Source organism: Cynoglossus semilaevis, chromosome 16 (genome assembly GCF_000523025.1).
Source record: "Cynoglossus semilaevis isolate Cse_v1.0 chromosome 16, Cse_v1.0, whole genome shotgun sequence".
Taxonomy (NCBI): Eukaryota; Metazoa; Chordata; class Actinopteri; order Pleuronectiformes; family Cynoglossidae; genus Cynoglossus; species Cynoglossus semilaevis.
The window spans coordinates 14,665,594-14,681,680 of NC_024322.1; the positions used below are offsets into that span (position 1 = coordinate 14,665,594).

General features: G+C 38.1%; 1 protein-coding gene and 1 long non-coding RNA gene across 7 annotated transcripts in view; one reads left to right on the forward strand and one right to left on the reverse strand.

Moving 5' to 3' along the window:
- Nucleotides 1–12,414, reverse strand: part of LOC103392281 (general transcription factor IIF subunit 2) — a 31,887-nt gene extending 19,473 nt beyond the window's left edge. For all 6 annotated transcript variants that reach the window (XR_003052183.1, XR_003052185.1, XR_003052184.1 and 3 more), the window contains exons 1-4: nt 12,288–12,414; nt 11,323–11,390; nt 11,216–11,234; nt 10,629–10,773 (exon numbers count right to left, since the gene is read on the reverse strand). Coding sequence is in view for 1 of the 6 variants with exons in the window: in XM_025063812.1 (XP_024919580.1) it covers nt 10,629–10,773; nt 11,216–11,234; nt 11,323–11,390; nt 12,288–12,353 (298 nt within the window). In the remaining 5 variants the exon portion in view is untranslated. The remainder of the gene's footprint in view (nt 1–10,628; nt 10,774–11,215; nt 11,235–11,322; nt 11,391–12,287) is intronic.
- Nucleotides 6,040–16,044, forward strand: LOC112488293 (uncharacterized). Its single transcript, XR_003052186.1, has 3 exons — nt 6,040–6,141; nt 12,330–12,521; nt 14,466–16,044. It is a non-coding gene; the product is annotated as an uncharacterized LOC112488293 (long non-coding RNA).
- The last annotated feature ends 43 nt before the right edge of the window (nt 16,045–16,087 follow it).

The window sequence follows — 16,087 nt, forward strand, 5'->3', positions numbered from 1 at the left end:
GGCAGCTGTCGTGTTGCAGCAGCAGCATGTTCATTTTAACAGGTCTCTGACTTTCATTTGTGTAACTCGATTAAATCAGATAAAAGTGAATGTATTCACTCCAGGGGCGCCCCTCTGTGGGGTATTCTTGTTGTGTCATTGGTTGGATTACTTACTTTTAATTACAACAAAAAATGATCTGTGAATTCTGGATAAAAATTACTTACAATAAAAAATGATCTGTGAATTCTGGATAAATTCAATAACCCATTTAACAACACAGTAATTTTAATTTGGCCCACAAAGCCACAGACCAGTACCAGATTCCTGACAACTAAATACCAGTTTTCATACTGTATTCATCAGTTCATGTTCATGTTCATGCAATAAAAAAACAACTTGAAAGCTCAGATGTTTACAAATGTAGCTCCTCATTCTTGTTAAACTTTACACAATACACTCTGCCTCTGTCTATAAAGGCTACATCCCACATTTCCCAGTCACTAGAGTGGATTTTTTTTTTACAACCTACTTAACTGCAAATAGCTAAATACAAGTATTTACAGAATTCATTATAGAAAATCACAGAGTTGTTTTCAGTATATTTCTGTAAAATGCCTGGTAACAGAAATATACTATTGTAACTATAAATATATATTTATTTTATTTTTTTGTAGGGGTGAAACACACGTCAGATAATGATCTTAAATAATCACAGAAGAAAACACGCATCTTAGCAGTTACTGCCCACAGGTTGATGATGACCAACAGGCCAGTGCATGTTAGAGGAATAACAAAGTAAATACATCCATATAACGTCTATATTCAATCAGAAAGATGCGTTCAACTGTGGAGTGTACGGTGACTGTGTTTGGCAGGGAACCACCCTCTCTGTGCCAGAACCAGCCTGGCTCCCTTTACATCCAAACAATCCCGACACAAACGTGCGTCAGGATCCATTTATGGGAATTGGTGGGAGTTGAGAAGTTTAAATCTATTCAATCCAAACACGGAGAAGCGAGACGATGAGATGAGATTATGTTTCGTGACGTCATTCCTCCCGATGTTTAAACCTTTTGTGACGGCCATCCTTTAAACAAACATCCCTGAAACCTGCTGTTGTGGTCGACAGCCATCAGAACACCAGCCCTGCAGCCACTACACCTGTGTCGTGACTCATACGCCCACATCCACCCTCTGACATCACTGTGACCTCATCACTCACAGCCCACTGCTCACAAACAAAACATTCAAGCTGAGGCTGAGCATCAAAATAAAACTCACACAATACAGAGTATTAATCAGTATAAAATATCATCCAGAGTTTCTTTTTAATTTTCTCCAGTACCATAATATATTTTAAATGTTTAAAAACAGGGGACGAGAAAAGACAAGAGATCAGATAAAGTGTCATTTTCACCTGTTGCTGGGCGAACTCGGCTCACTCTCTTTCTCACCCTATCTTATCCTCTTTTTATCTCACTCTATCACCCTCTCTCGCGCTTTCACTCCCCCCCTTTCCTCCCCCTTGTTGTGTGATGTCTTAGCATGGTGCCGCTTGGCCAGAAAATGACTAACATTTCTCTGTTTTTTTTTTCCCCCCCAGTCTCCAGAAAGAGAGCCAACGAGTAGGAGGAGAAGGAAACAGTGTGAGGAGATGATGAAGGAGGAGGAGGAGGAGGAGAGGGGAGACGAGAGGGAATCTTGCTTTTTTACTCCCAGCTCAGAGACACATGAGAAGGCAGCAAACTCACAAGTAAGAAACACAGACAGCGCAGAGGTGCAGAACAAAACAGTCGTTTTTTTTTAGGTATTTGTTTGAATTGGTCTGAATATATGACATATATTATGTAGGCCCTTTAGAGAGTATTACTATATGTATATAGTACAATGTATACAGGTCTAAAAGAACAATAATGATGTTTATCTTATAGCTCTCATCTCTATCACATGGTAAAATTATTCAAATCTAATAGATGTTTTTTCAAGTGTGTGATCAAAAGTTTGAAGAGTTCAGAAATAACAGACTAACAATTTTAAAATCAGGGTTTAAGTGACAGTTAAAATCAAATCAAAATCAAGCAGCTCGACATAGAAAATATAGGGATGATTAAAAATCAATCAAAATCAAGCAGCTCCACATAGAAAATATAGGGATGATTAAAAAACCATTTAAGACTCGATGACTGTAAAAAACAAAAAAGACCAGCATCAACGTAAGCCTTTTTTTTTTACATAACACAAGTCAAAGGTACAATACTATATTTATTGTGCAGCTTGTTTATATATTTATGACTTCAGTTTGGGCTCCAGGCTCTGTGCAAATATTCCCACATACTCAGACCAGAGGTGTGTGTGCAAACGTCAAATAAAGTCCTCATCCGTATCCCGTCCCGAGGCTGCGTCTACTGGACCTCAACAAACACTACAAATACAGCCTTACGCATATAGAACTGCACTTTATAAACCACAGACTCTGCAGGAAGACGGAGGAGACGGGACGTTCTAACGCAAACATTCGGCCTCCAGATGACTGAATTTGGTATAAGCGTGCAAACACAATCGCTGACATGTACAGTCACAGATGAATCATTGGCTACATGTACAACAGAAGCTGGTTTTGTGGTTTTTGTTGTGGCATTTTTCTCCGCAGAAAGAGCAATTAATTTTTCAGATGTTGAGCTGAAGCTGAGAGAACTTCACTGAGGTCAGACCCCACAGCGAATCAAAGAACGCATTCCCTCCGCACCCTGGACATCAGACAGACTCAGCTTCAGAACTGTACCAGGCAAGTTTTGTTTTTTTGTTGTTGTACTGTTGAACAAAGCGACTCTGCAAAACACATCAGTACCTCCTCGATTGATTTTCATTACAATAACAATACTATTCTTAGTTTGTTACCGACAGTAACATAATACAATGCACTGGTGCACTGGAACTGAGTGACAAAAGGATGAAAACAGAAAAATGGGTTTTAATATTAATAAAAAGTTCTAGCGAAGGCAGGGGAAATAAAACAGACGATGTATTCAACCCTGGTGTAAAAAAATAGAAGAGAGCTGTAGTAATAACAGCAGTCTACCAATATTATACTGGAGCCAGAATGTAAAACTAAAGATCATCACACATTTCAATGTAAGGTTCAAATATTACCGGCATCCGAGGTGTTAATATGTTGAAGCCCAGCTGGATTTGTTTATCTTCCCTAAGTTAAATAAAGTAGCTGTAATTGTTTAGCTTATATCAACAAGTCATCAGTAGCCAGGAGAATTTGGAATTCAGTTGTTCCTTCCGTGGACCAGTACAACATCGGTCCTTCAGTGACCTTCTCACAGAGACCCACTGTACATCTGCTGTGGACAGAGCATCATGTTTTGTCCACTCTCATTACCCTGGGTGTCACATGTCTCTTGTGTGAAAGCCCAGCAGGCGTTGGATGAACATTTATGTCAGGCAGAAAATCAGAGGAACATAAAAGGACACGGGACAATTTCCCCGCGGCACAATTACCGACTCACTCTCTGCTGCTGCGTTTTATACCTGAGAAGTAGCACATCTTAAATCACAGCCATTCCTACTCATGTTGTTCTACCTGTAGCCATGTCCGTGTCAGTCCACCTCAGGTCCTCTGATCAGAGTGAAGCCCTGATCATTAGCCACTGTCATGTGAGACAACTTCTGATCAGGCTGAAGCCCTGACTTACATCATTAGCCACTGTCATGTGAGACAACGATTCAATTTTTTTTTAATCAAACTAATCAGATTACATAAGTATTTGTACTCTTGTAATCAGTGATACTGAGTACTGTCATTAATACTTCTTCTTGGGTTTCAATAAATATGCAATGAACCAGATGAAAGTGCCATTTAAAAGTATTGGGTCTCTGGATCAGTACCTGTTTTTTAGTACAAGTAGAGTCATGAGGCACGCTGCATGTAATATTGAATTATATATTTGTTGTTTGAGTACCTCAATATTTCACTATTTACTTTTAAATGAAAAATATTTCATTACCATACAATATTTAATAATTTTATGTGAGCTAACTTTAGTGTCTAAGTGTCTAAATGACTTTTCATTCTGTCGTTATTCACCTGCTGACATTTCTCTGCATAAGAACATTCTGAGTGAGTCAGCACCTTGTGTATTTTCCCCTTAAAAGAGGAGCAGGTTAAAAACCACAGTGATTCAGCTGCTGCTCCTTACAGAGTCTGCTGGGACAAATTGTTTTTTTAGCAGCTATTAGGTGCATGCAATAAAGAGTCCTAGTTGTCTGGCTCGTCCTCTTTATACGATTGGGAACTGGCCAGAAAATCAGTAAAACAATTGCTAACTTCCAGGTCCTTTAAGTAGATCTCTAAATGACAGCACTCAGATGTGACAGCTCAGTTAAAAGTCTCCTGTTTGTTCTGGCAGATAGTGAACCTGAATACTTGGGTATTATGACGCAGTCCAATCAGGGGTCAAATGGATGTCTCTGTCAATAGTTAATGGAATTGGCAAAACAAAAGTCTTGTATCAATTGAAAAAGGCTCGCTATCATTCTGAGGATCAGACATTTGTTGTCCTCTTGTCTTAGAAAAAAAGTCATGCTACTATTATCCACATCAGAAACAGAGATGCAGAGACGTCCCCGTGTCATGTGTCACCAGTCTTAACACAATGCTGCAGACCAGATCTGTGTGCAGTAATATTCTCTGATGGCAGTGGCCTTTTGGTGCAGGACACAGCCGTCATTGTTGGAGAAGGGAGTGAGGAACAGAGCGAACAGTTCAAGGTGCCCTCTAAACCTGATCTTAATATAATCGAGCATCTGTGGAATGTGCTGAAATCGTTTTGATCTCCTCTGGCTCCACTTCACAACGCATAAATCTCTTGAAACGCCCTGTTTGTTGGCTCTTGTGTCACAGGATTTTTTTTTTTTTTTCACACAGCAATCAGAGCCCTGACTACGTTTCAGGACCGCTGTCTGTGGCCAGTATACAGGTATTAGTTACAGACTTTCACTGCAGTAAGAGGACAAGCTGAAATGCTGGCTGTGAATTGTTTTACAGGACCTTTATATTGAATTGTCATGAATGGGTTCAGTCATTTGTGCGTGTGCGTCGTCAGTGTCCTTCACAAGTTTTTCGAGAGCCATCAGTCCAGAGGGTTTTCCTTTTTGACCCTCTAGTTTTCACGAGCCACACTTCTGGGATGAGCAACGCATATCTAACCACATCTCATCGACAAATCTCCTCCAACAGTCAGCAGTTCAACGCAGCGGTTTAGCATCACAGCAAAGTTTTTATGAGCTAATACAACAAGAGACCAGCAGATGGCCTGATTGGGGTTCAAATTATTTCTAATTCTTTTTCTCTGTTTCTTCAACTAAAACCTGAGCCTGAACCCTTGAATCGCAATGAGATAAAAATGCTTTTGCAATAATAGGTATTTTGTGGGGATGCACCAATATACTGGCCAGATACTACATTCAAATACTACTTGTACTCAAAAGCATATGCCGATCCAGCAACCTGATACTGCGTCACAGATTTCAAATACAACCAGCAGCTCACTGGTCATTTCTGTTTTTTAATTTTATCTTTAGTTTCTTTATCAATTGTTTAATTTAATTGCAGTTTAGGTTTAAACACTTTTTAGTTTAATGTGACTGAGTTAGCCTTCTGTTAATGAAGAGAAAATTCAACTCTCTATCTCCACACTCCACCCTGTTGCCCACAGAGTTGTTTACTTCACACCTTTACAGTACAGTATATCTGAGCCTTCCACCAGTTCACTGTATTTTATTGAAACCCATTCTAAAGAATTATCCTTGATGGTACTCTGTTTCAAGTAAAACAAATTGTATTGTATTGTTTTTTGGGGGGTTTTTTTTGTTTAGTTTTCCACCCCCCAAAAATGGTATTGGGACGACCCTAGTAATTTAAATATAAACAAACACACTGCAAAACACTCCAAGAAAATTCAAACAATAGAGAGAAGATTTTTGACATAATTTTACACAAGCTTTTCGATTGTCTCTTGTAACTGATGTCAGCTCTCCTCTTTCTTGTTGCCAGCCCTTTTGATTATCTTTGCACAACTCCCTGGGAAGGCATTTCCGGAGAAGACACTGGGATACAGCTGATTAAAAGATAAACGATTATCTTTGAAACTGGTGAGATTGTCTACATGGAAAGCAATCTGTGTATTTAGATGATAACGAGAAAAAAAATACTTGTGTAACATGCGGTAGTTACAGTCTGGAGCCTCATATAGGATTTCTCAGCAATGCTAAAGCTGTTGGTTTGTCAAAGTGCAGTAATACTAGAATGCAATGCTACATGAAAAAGAAAAAAAATCAAAACTTCACCAAGTACTTTGTGAATAAGTTAATGATAATTTAAAAAGTGTTTCTATATAATGTATTAAAAGCTGCCGTGTCAAAGTTGAAGCACTTGAAATGTTCAAATGGAGAAAATGAATGACAGACAAGAAGAGCTCAAGGACTCACAGGTTGTAGTGAAAAGGCTTTGCACTTAGACTAAAGTCATATACTGTAACCAAGCAGAACATCATCACATCTGGCCTTCTTTTCTCCTCTGTACGCTTCTGTGGTAACTAAGCCTGTTGCTTGGCAACCTCTTAATCAATACCTGGTCCTCGCCGGAACAAAGCAGAACAACGAGAGAGGAAATAATGGAGGAACATTTAGCTAGCAGCGCTACAGTACAAAAGGCATGTCAGACGGTATTTGTGTGAGCATCAATCACTGGCGTCTGTTAGCGTTAGAAACCTCTTGCTATTGTTGGCTCATTGAATGGTTGGCAGTAAGACAGCGAAGGAGGAATGGATTACCCGGAGCGTAAAATATCTGGAATACACTGAACGCCCGGATTACATGTTTGTCTCGGAGAGAACTGACGTGAACAATTTTTATCAGTGTGGCTTTCATAACTGTCATCGTTAACTTTGTGTGTTTCGGCCATGTGTGAATAAGGAAGGGTGACGTGTAGTGAAACGCAGGAGGTTGAAGGTGGGAGTATGATGTTGTAGGAATGCTTCAGTGCATTGGCGACTCGGAATCTGGGGAGGGTGGATGAAACTATGAAGAAGGTGGAAAGTAAGAAGAATTAACCAATAACAGACCTCGAGCAGTCGGGGTCAAACCTGGGTCATCAGGTCTTTCAACATGACAACTTCCCAAGACATTAACAGGAGTGGGTTCCTGATCCATCTCTGGAAAATCACTGTGATCATTATTGGTTGACCCACTGATGGTCCTGACTCTACTCCCATGGTAAATTTGTTAAGTGAACTGACGGGCAGAGTCTCTGCCAGAAAACACCCAATCAATAAGGAACGTGGAAGATTCATTATCAAAGACCTGAGGCGGGAGACCTGCCTGACAATTAGCAAAACACTGCATTCTTTAAAAAACGGTTTCTTCCAGGAAAAAAAATAAAATAGCAGACGTTATTTAGCTGCATAAAACAGCTATCAAATACTTGGGAGCTATCAAAAAGATGGGAGGAGGGAGAGAGGGGGGCTGCGTCTGCATGTATCTGGAGCAGTTAATTTGTCCAGAAATTCAGACCTCCAACTGGGCCGGCATGGAAGCTGGGCTTCTGCATGATGATTGGACAAACTGTTTAAGAAGCGTGACTAGCTTTTCTTTTTTTTGATAGTGCTTTGAAAAAATGAGAGAATATTTTCTTTGTCAGTTCCATCCTACAGCCTGTTGTGCGTTTGCTGTTTAATACATGTTTCATGTTTATAGCAGTGGATATTGGGAATAATAATTCTGGCTTCTTCTTTTAGTTTATATCATATCATTCTTTGCTATATTTTTGCTTTTCATCTTATTTTACTTATATTTTTACAAGCAGGATTTCTTTTTTAAGTAGATGAGAATAAAAAGAAGCTTCTCCCCACAGACCAGCATCGCCACCGCACTGAAGCCTTAAGGGAATTTAGATGTTTGTCCATCTCTAGTGCTTAAGGAGATGTGACTGCCACAAAAGAAATGCATTCATTTCCGCTTTTCAATTTATACTTAAGTAACATGAATTAACTGAATTTGTTATTTGAAAAATGTTAAACCAGCTTCATCTGAGAGCTACAGCTATGGTGATATGTGAGTAGGAGTGAGACGAAGTGTGTGAGAGCACACATGCAGATCAAACCGGGGCAGGTGTGTATGGTGCACGGTGAGAGTGCAGAGGGAAAGTGAGAAAGAGACGTTTAAAGGAAGGGAGCGAGGGAGCATAAAAGCGAGTGGGAGACCGGTGTCATGCAGCCCACTTTCTTGTAGGCGGCATCAGGTAAACATACAGCCCATACAGTAGCACATCTATGAGGACATTATCCCACTTTCACAGTGAAGCCAACACTGACATCTCTGAGATATTAAAAAAAAAAGAGAAAGAGCTTTTCACACCTGCTGAATGCCACAGTTCCACATTCACTAACACAAGAATATCTTTCTGAGCATTTTCTCTCTCTTCAAACACAGCACTGTGGCAGCTTTGTTCAAGGCCGAATGGATTTTCAGTTATTCAAATGAATTCTAATTTTTTTTTTTTTAGGCAAAACCTTACCGACAGAAAAAAAGTGATAGGAAAAAAAATCCATTATCACATGTGGGAGGCATTAATGCACATGCAAGTGTGGGTACATTTAAAGTGCACGAGGGCGGTGATGAAATAAACCTCGTGGCTTTCGGATGTGCGGTGATGAAGAGAAAGGTTTATTTTTATTTCTCTTCCAGTTTACTGACAGGAATAGAGATGTAGCTCGTGGGAACCCATCGGTCATCACGGCAAAAGCACAAACAACTTCAAGTGTACTACTAAAAAAAATTTTTTTTTTTGGCAAACAGACCTAAATTACAGTTTCTAGTTTTTGTGAGAGCAGTCGATAAGAGAATAACGGCCATTAACTGTGGTAACGATCATTACTGTACTTCAGTGAAAACTCACTGACTGGCTGTTCTACATTCTGCATTTCTACAGGAGAGTGACAATACTAAGAGAATCTGCTTTGTAGCCAAACAACATATACATTTGACAACAGGACAAACTCATTGATGGCACAAAACGCATGTGATTTACAATCAGAAAGGTAGCATCGGCTGATGGACGTCAGTGGATGACGCTGTGGGTATTTTGCAGATGCAAAGTACAGTGTGTGTCATTTGTTTAACCTCTGTAACCTTTGTATCCTCATTAACTATGACTAATTATAAATCAATGTTGTTATAAACATAATTAAACAGAGAGCACAGAAGACTAATTAGCGCAAATAATGTACAGGGAGTACAGAAGACTAATTAGCGCAAATAATGCGGATAATTCTAATATTTCTAAAAAATATGAGAATAATGATAAATCCAATCTTTTTGACAATAAAAACTTTTTACTCTGTCTCGAGAGCGGGATTTGGCCAAACAATACAACATTTGTGTGTTAATCCAGCTTGGCTGCAGTTTCAGATCTTTAAAAACATGCCGGAGCGTTTCGTGCCATCAACACCCAAATTCAACAACACCCTTAGAAGGTTGAGAACCAATAATTCAATTGTAGCCGAGCACTGGCACACGGAGAGGTGCAGAACTGTTCTTGAATAGAACGTCTCTGCCTCCTGCTGAGACGCTGGGAAATTATCACCACTGATTTGATTCCATTTCACTTCTCTTTGTACAGCCTTTGTGTGTTCTCAATTTTCTCCCAATAATTAAATTTAGATACTGAAATAGTCTGTTACATTAAGGAGGTCAAGTGAAGGTGACACACCCGGATGCAGTGCCGTTGGGGTATTGAAACACACAAATGATTCCAGCTGTTGTTTTTGTGCTCAGTGTCTGATTTAGTCAGCAGGATGACACATCATGGCTGCAGCAAAAATCAGTGTTTCTCAACATTGAGCAAGAAAACTAATAAAAGTAAACTAACAAAGACATTGGAGGCTTTTTAAAGTGTCAAGGTTTGTGGGGTTAGGGAGTGGATCTTTTAGTCTGCACTGATGAGTCTAAGTAGTTTGACGTCTACTGATCTGATGTGATTTTATCACAGAGTTATTTAAATTGTTTACACAGAATGGTCCAAAAAAAAAAACAATATCCGCTTAGCAGCAGCCCTCAGGGTCAACCCCCATGTTGATGCCAAGGGTCAGTGGTGAGTTATAGTTGAAAGAAAGGCAACAGTAACTGTAAATAACCGCAGTAACTGCGTGTTCAGAAGAAAAAGAAGACATGAAGAAGACCATGTGAAAACCCACTGCATTAAGTGCACTGCTTGTCGTGGAACTGTAACACTAGAAGAAGACCATAAGCGATGTGCTATAGCTGTCGGATAAAAGAGTCTACAGCTTCAGCGAGGCAAAATAGCACAAAAGAAGATTCTTAACATATTACTTGATTCTCATAATTTCTGTTTCTGTTGGTGGTCTTTGTCTTTTTCTTCTGAACACCGTGTTCAGAAGAAAAAGACAAAGACTTTTTGACACCAAAGAGCCTGTTTAAAATATCGTGCACCACATGATTCAACTCATAAATTTGAAGTTATAAAATGCCAGTTTGAAGCCTGCTACTCTCTGCTAAATGTGTTTCTTCAATGGTGTTTTAAAAGAAAACAGAGTGAGAGTTGAGTTGAGCTGCAGTCTGACCTGTGTTACTCTGGCTGAAAACAGCCAAGGTCTGTCCACCCACTGAGTGCATGGTGAAGGGATGATCTCTTGGCACCTGCGGCAATCCTTCCTTCTCCTCTGCAGCGGCCGGGGCACTCAGCTCTGCATTTAGACTGAAATGCACCTGAGAAACACAGCGCAATCAAGACACTGGCCAACAACAGCCTGGTCTGATTCATCGGCTAAGTTCATGAACTTGATTTGCTCATCCCTACGAATGAACTGAGTCAACAGCAAACACTGAGACCACGAACAACAACAGAAAATAACTGCTAACATGACAAAATGGGGAATAATGCAGGGGAAGATAATTTGCATTATGATCCAGCTAAAAAAAATACAGTAGTAGTTTGGCTGTTTCTCTAACTTATATTACGAACAACTTATAATGTAAAAAATGTACGCTACATCATAGATGGCCACGAGAGGGCACTGTCTACATTCGTGTATAATAGTCTTTCCAGATTAAACGTTCAATTATGGATACTTTCCTATATCAACACATTATTTTTACATAATACACCTATTACAATTGTCAGGTCTATGAAGCACAACACGAAACTCACCTCTGTCTTTCCTTGTTTTCTGTCAACAGAACGAGAAGAGCAGTCGTGAGTAGAAAAATTTAAATGTTAGTGGTTTTAAATGTCGATCACCAACCGTAGGAACCTACTTATTAATGGAGATCTTTCCAACTTCTCCTGTAGCCTTGTCCCACTGCTGAGATAAATACTTAGGAACCTGGTAACACACAAAGTAGAGATGACATAGTCACGCGTCTAAGACAACGTGGACATTTCCTGTTGTGATTACACTGTCACAATTGTCATTATACCTTACTCGGGATGTAACGTTAAACTCATGATACTTATTATATGATATGATTCGTAACTTTTTGTTTACTATACGATTTTGATCTTGTTTGTGTGTGTGTGTGTGTGTGTGTTTGTAAAAAAATGAGTTCCAAACAAATTATGACAAAATACAAATCCTTTATTTGGGAACTATGCAAAATACCATTACCAACTGGTCTTGTCATAAACTGAAATTGTTATCTTAAATAACAGAATATATTTTTTAAAAAAGTCAAATTTATTTTACGGAAATACTGTATGTCATATATATTTCAAGATTTGTTCTTTTTTTTTACAAGGAATTATCTTCTCTAGTCTACAGTAAGTTGTTTTACTAAGGTGACGTGGTAATATAAGCCACATTGACTCAATGTTTTTAGGCTTTGGAAAACATATTTTTAATGTTTGGTCAAAGATGTTAACTAACTAAATTATATTCGTACTTTTTTTTTAAACAGCTGTGTTTACAAGCGGCTCTGTATAACGGCTAATTAAGATTAATATTTTAAAGTGACGTTGTCCGACATAATTACTGCAGGTTTATCATCATAAACTTAAAAGTTAAATACACTTAAAAACACGCTACAGAATGTTACTGTGATATATATATCTATATATAGATATATATATCGTATCGTATGTAGTAATGTTTATAATTTCTTAATCTAATCAGTGGCCGTTGATTACATCAGTTGCACCTGTTCACCTAAACACCGTCTGTGTCGTCTAGAGTCCAGGAAATTGATTATCACTGGTTTATATGTTGAATTGCAGATGAACTAACCTTGACTAACCACACTCCTTGACTTTGTTTGACTCCTGTCAGGTTGACCTCCGTTTTTTCGGACATTATTGCCTTCTTGCTATCAAAGACCCGACGTAACCACAACCACAACTCACAATGCAGGAAGCTGGTGTGACCTACAAAATAAGATTTCCTTTTTTCTTTCAAAATAAAATCCGGGATAAACGGCAAACCCCTTGTCCCGGTGATTCAAACATCGGGATCTTGTTAGAGGTAAGTACAGCACGTTAATTACATTTTTTTTTTACATAATCGGAATTTTGATTACTATAATGTATTATGTTCTTTTTAAATTCCAGAGGCAAGTTTATTGTTTTCGTTGTTTTTTATATCCGAAAATTCCAATAAAATTGCACTTTTTAATCTATAAAGAGAAATAAAAATTGATTGTATTTCACATTCCTAAGATGTTTTGACAAACTCTAAAATATGTGATTTGTCCAACGTTTTTGAACTTTAAAGCCAAATGGAAATGGACCTCCATCCACCCACACACCAATAAATAAATAACATATACAAAAACATTTAGATAGTATAGGGCTACGAAGGTTGTACAGAATGTCAGCTAAACTTTTAAAGAAGACCAGAACATTATAATCACCATGCACAGCTGTGATTGCCAGTTCTGAATCAGTCTCACTGCACTAATTACAGGGTCAAGCATATACTGATGAATATAAAACGTCCATATGCATACTGTAGGTGGGTTAACTGAAGCCCACACTTTGATTAGAGTGTTAACATTTAAAGTGCCAAACTTCAGCAACTCGAGTGGGGAAAGAGAGTGTCTGCAATTGAAATTTTATGCATGATTTATTTTTTAATCAAAAGCTGTCAGTGAGGGATAAGTGTGTCTGATAAATGATTGAAACTGGGGTTTTTTTTTTCAAATAAAAAAAGGGGCAAAGACCTTATGCAAAAAAAATAATCAAGTAATGTTTCTTGTTAGTGGTGAGTGAGAAAGGCAATCTATTTTGAATTCAGAGTTAACAAAACAAATTATTACTATTGATTGGTAATGTAATGCCCAGTCCTTTTCCTGAAAAAGGCAAATTATATAAACTATATTTTTAAATGAAAACATGTCACTGAAAGCCTGATATTAAAACAAGATCATATCATTTTTTAAATAAATTATTTTAAATTAAAATAGACATAATTTTAAATAGCAGATCAGCCTTCTTCTCCGTATGTCCCTCTTCAGTCACATTCCCAGTTGTCCGCTGGGTCAGTGTAACATTAATTTGTATCAGTAGATAATTTATGTGTAGGCTGAGCTGGAGACCAAAGTAAATATAACATTTAACTTTCATGGTCATTAACATGAGTCACTGGAGTGTGACTCACACGCAATTAGTGCTCTTGCCACATGCACTGCATCACTTTGCATATGAGAGAAAACAAAGAACCTGAAAAGCACAGACCACTGCACCCAAGCTATTGCTTAGATAATATATAAAAGTGCTGTATAGGATTTGGATGCTATCGTTGTATAACGATACAATATTTTGCAAATGACTCGAATATCAAATTCTATCCAATGAAAAACGTTGACAAAAATGTGCCATCCAATTGTTTTCCTTTGTGACTAATTCATGTTAATTTAAGGGAAATAAAATAAAATATGTCAATACTGGAAGAAAAAAGAAAATCCTCGAAATAAAAAAAACTACACTATATTTCTGGAAATTTGTTTTTCATCTGTGTTATCTCTGTTTTGGCACTGACGACGAAAGAATAATTATAGTGTTGGATAGTCATCTCAGAGTCGCAACTCAAACAGCTGATTTGTATATACTGCCACCTTGTGGATTATAGGCGGAAATAATTTTGTCTATGGACTTGGCATAGTACAATCGTTTAATGAATGAATAATTAAATGAATGAAATTTTGTTTTGTACATAATGATTCCACGGTGCCAATGATTCCGTGAAGGTGTTTACAATACATTTTGTGGAGCGAAAAAATAATTATTCACTATACCTTCTAATCCACAGCCACCATTTGTCTAAAGACTTAGACTATCAAATGTATTCCAAAAGTAATCATCACTAGTTTGTAGGCAAGAGATTCAAATTAACTACACACTGCTGTGGAGAATTACAGAATTAGGCAGACACTCTGACACTCTGCTCTGTTCTCTACCATCCTCTCAGTTCTCTGATCTTTCCTATTGGGGTTCACCTGGAGAAAAGCGATCCACATCAAAGTCTAAAGCCTCAGCTCCTGCCACTCCACTCCACCCAAGTGCTGCTAACCCCTATTACCACATTTCAAAACTCTAAAACTCCTTTATCAGTCATGTGCTGAGTGAAATATCCAGAAATCCCCTTTTCGTCTGCAGTAAAATGAAGCTGGCATGGACTGAGGGTTTTGATTTTCTTCCCAAGGTCATGCTGGCTCTGATCTGGCACTGGGTGGCGACAGTTCAGACTGTGTTTACAGAGCTTTGTCTTAATTAGGTGCTGATTAATTACAACTTGCGGTAGCCAAAATACATTAAGACACAATGTAGCAAAATCAAATAAACATTATTTTCACTCTAGAATAACATACACCCCCTTTAATATCCATCAGCAAATATAGTTTGCAGTGGTGTGTTCAGTGTAAACATCAACAGAATATCCTCAGTAACATTATGGCAAACTAAACTGTAACGTCTGTTGACGTGAACATGAGTCTGTGCCATCTTATATTCTCTCTTTCATTATTAAACACACTATGCGCAGTAGTTGCTGCTCCTATTTCCCTTTCACTCATCTGACAAGTATGCACATATAAGGTTACTGCTTTGTTTAATTCATCGCACTGACTGTATATCAATGTGTCAATGCAGCACAGACAAAACAAGCATTTCTACAATAACAGTGTATTGCAACATTTGTGTTATCAGTATAAGGAAAAATGCTTAATTGCTCTTTATTTTATTTAAGAAGAACATTTTTAAATTTGCACATATTATATTTCACACTGTTGCTGTGTAAAGAAAAACAATCCTGTTTTCCCCTCAAGGTCAGAGCTGCTGGTTTCACAATGTTCTTATATCAGTCTGATATAACTGTCTGGTTGTTGCTGAAACCCGTCAAATGCACGACCTTCAGTGGAACATGGCTTTTGATCATGTTGAGGAAAAGGTCGTTTTCTTCCTTGCTGTCTGGAACCGAGAAGTTCTATAGAACCTGTGTGACTGGCTTTGTGTCACTATAATGATTCTATCTGAAATAAAACCATGGTTTACCAATGTATTAAACTATTTTGCTAAATACCCTAATTTTAACAATGTCTTAAAGTTTCTCTGTGAGTTAAGTTGGGTGGGTGAAATCTGCTCTTTTGAACCTGAGGCTGAGTCAGAATCACATGTTGTGCAGCATTGACTAAACAATTTGCAACACTTTTTGATATGTAGTCTGTTTTCTATTCTCTTCAGTGCAGAGTTGTGACAGAGAGAGAGAGAGAGACAGAGAGAGAAGCGAGCCTCCGCACTGGACTAGTGTGTGGAAAAACAACCGTTAACAACAGTGTCTGCAGAGAAATCTAGCAGCTCTCTGTGGTGTTGATGGTTTGACCTGTCCATGTAAACAAGTACTGGGCTTTATACACTTTTGTCCTACTTCAAACAAGAAAGAAAGTAATAGTTCTAGGTTTTTAACAATAATTTGTGGACAGCGGTTGATATTTTTTATTATGAGGGGCGTTTAAATTTTAAGCAATTTTTTTCATAAGTCTCCCAATTTTTTATTTAAATTTTAAGCAATTGACATTTTTCATAAGTCTCCCA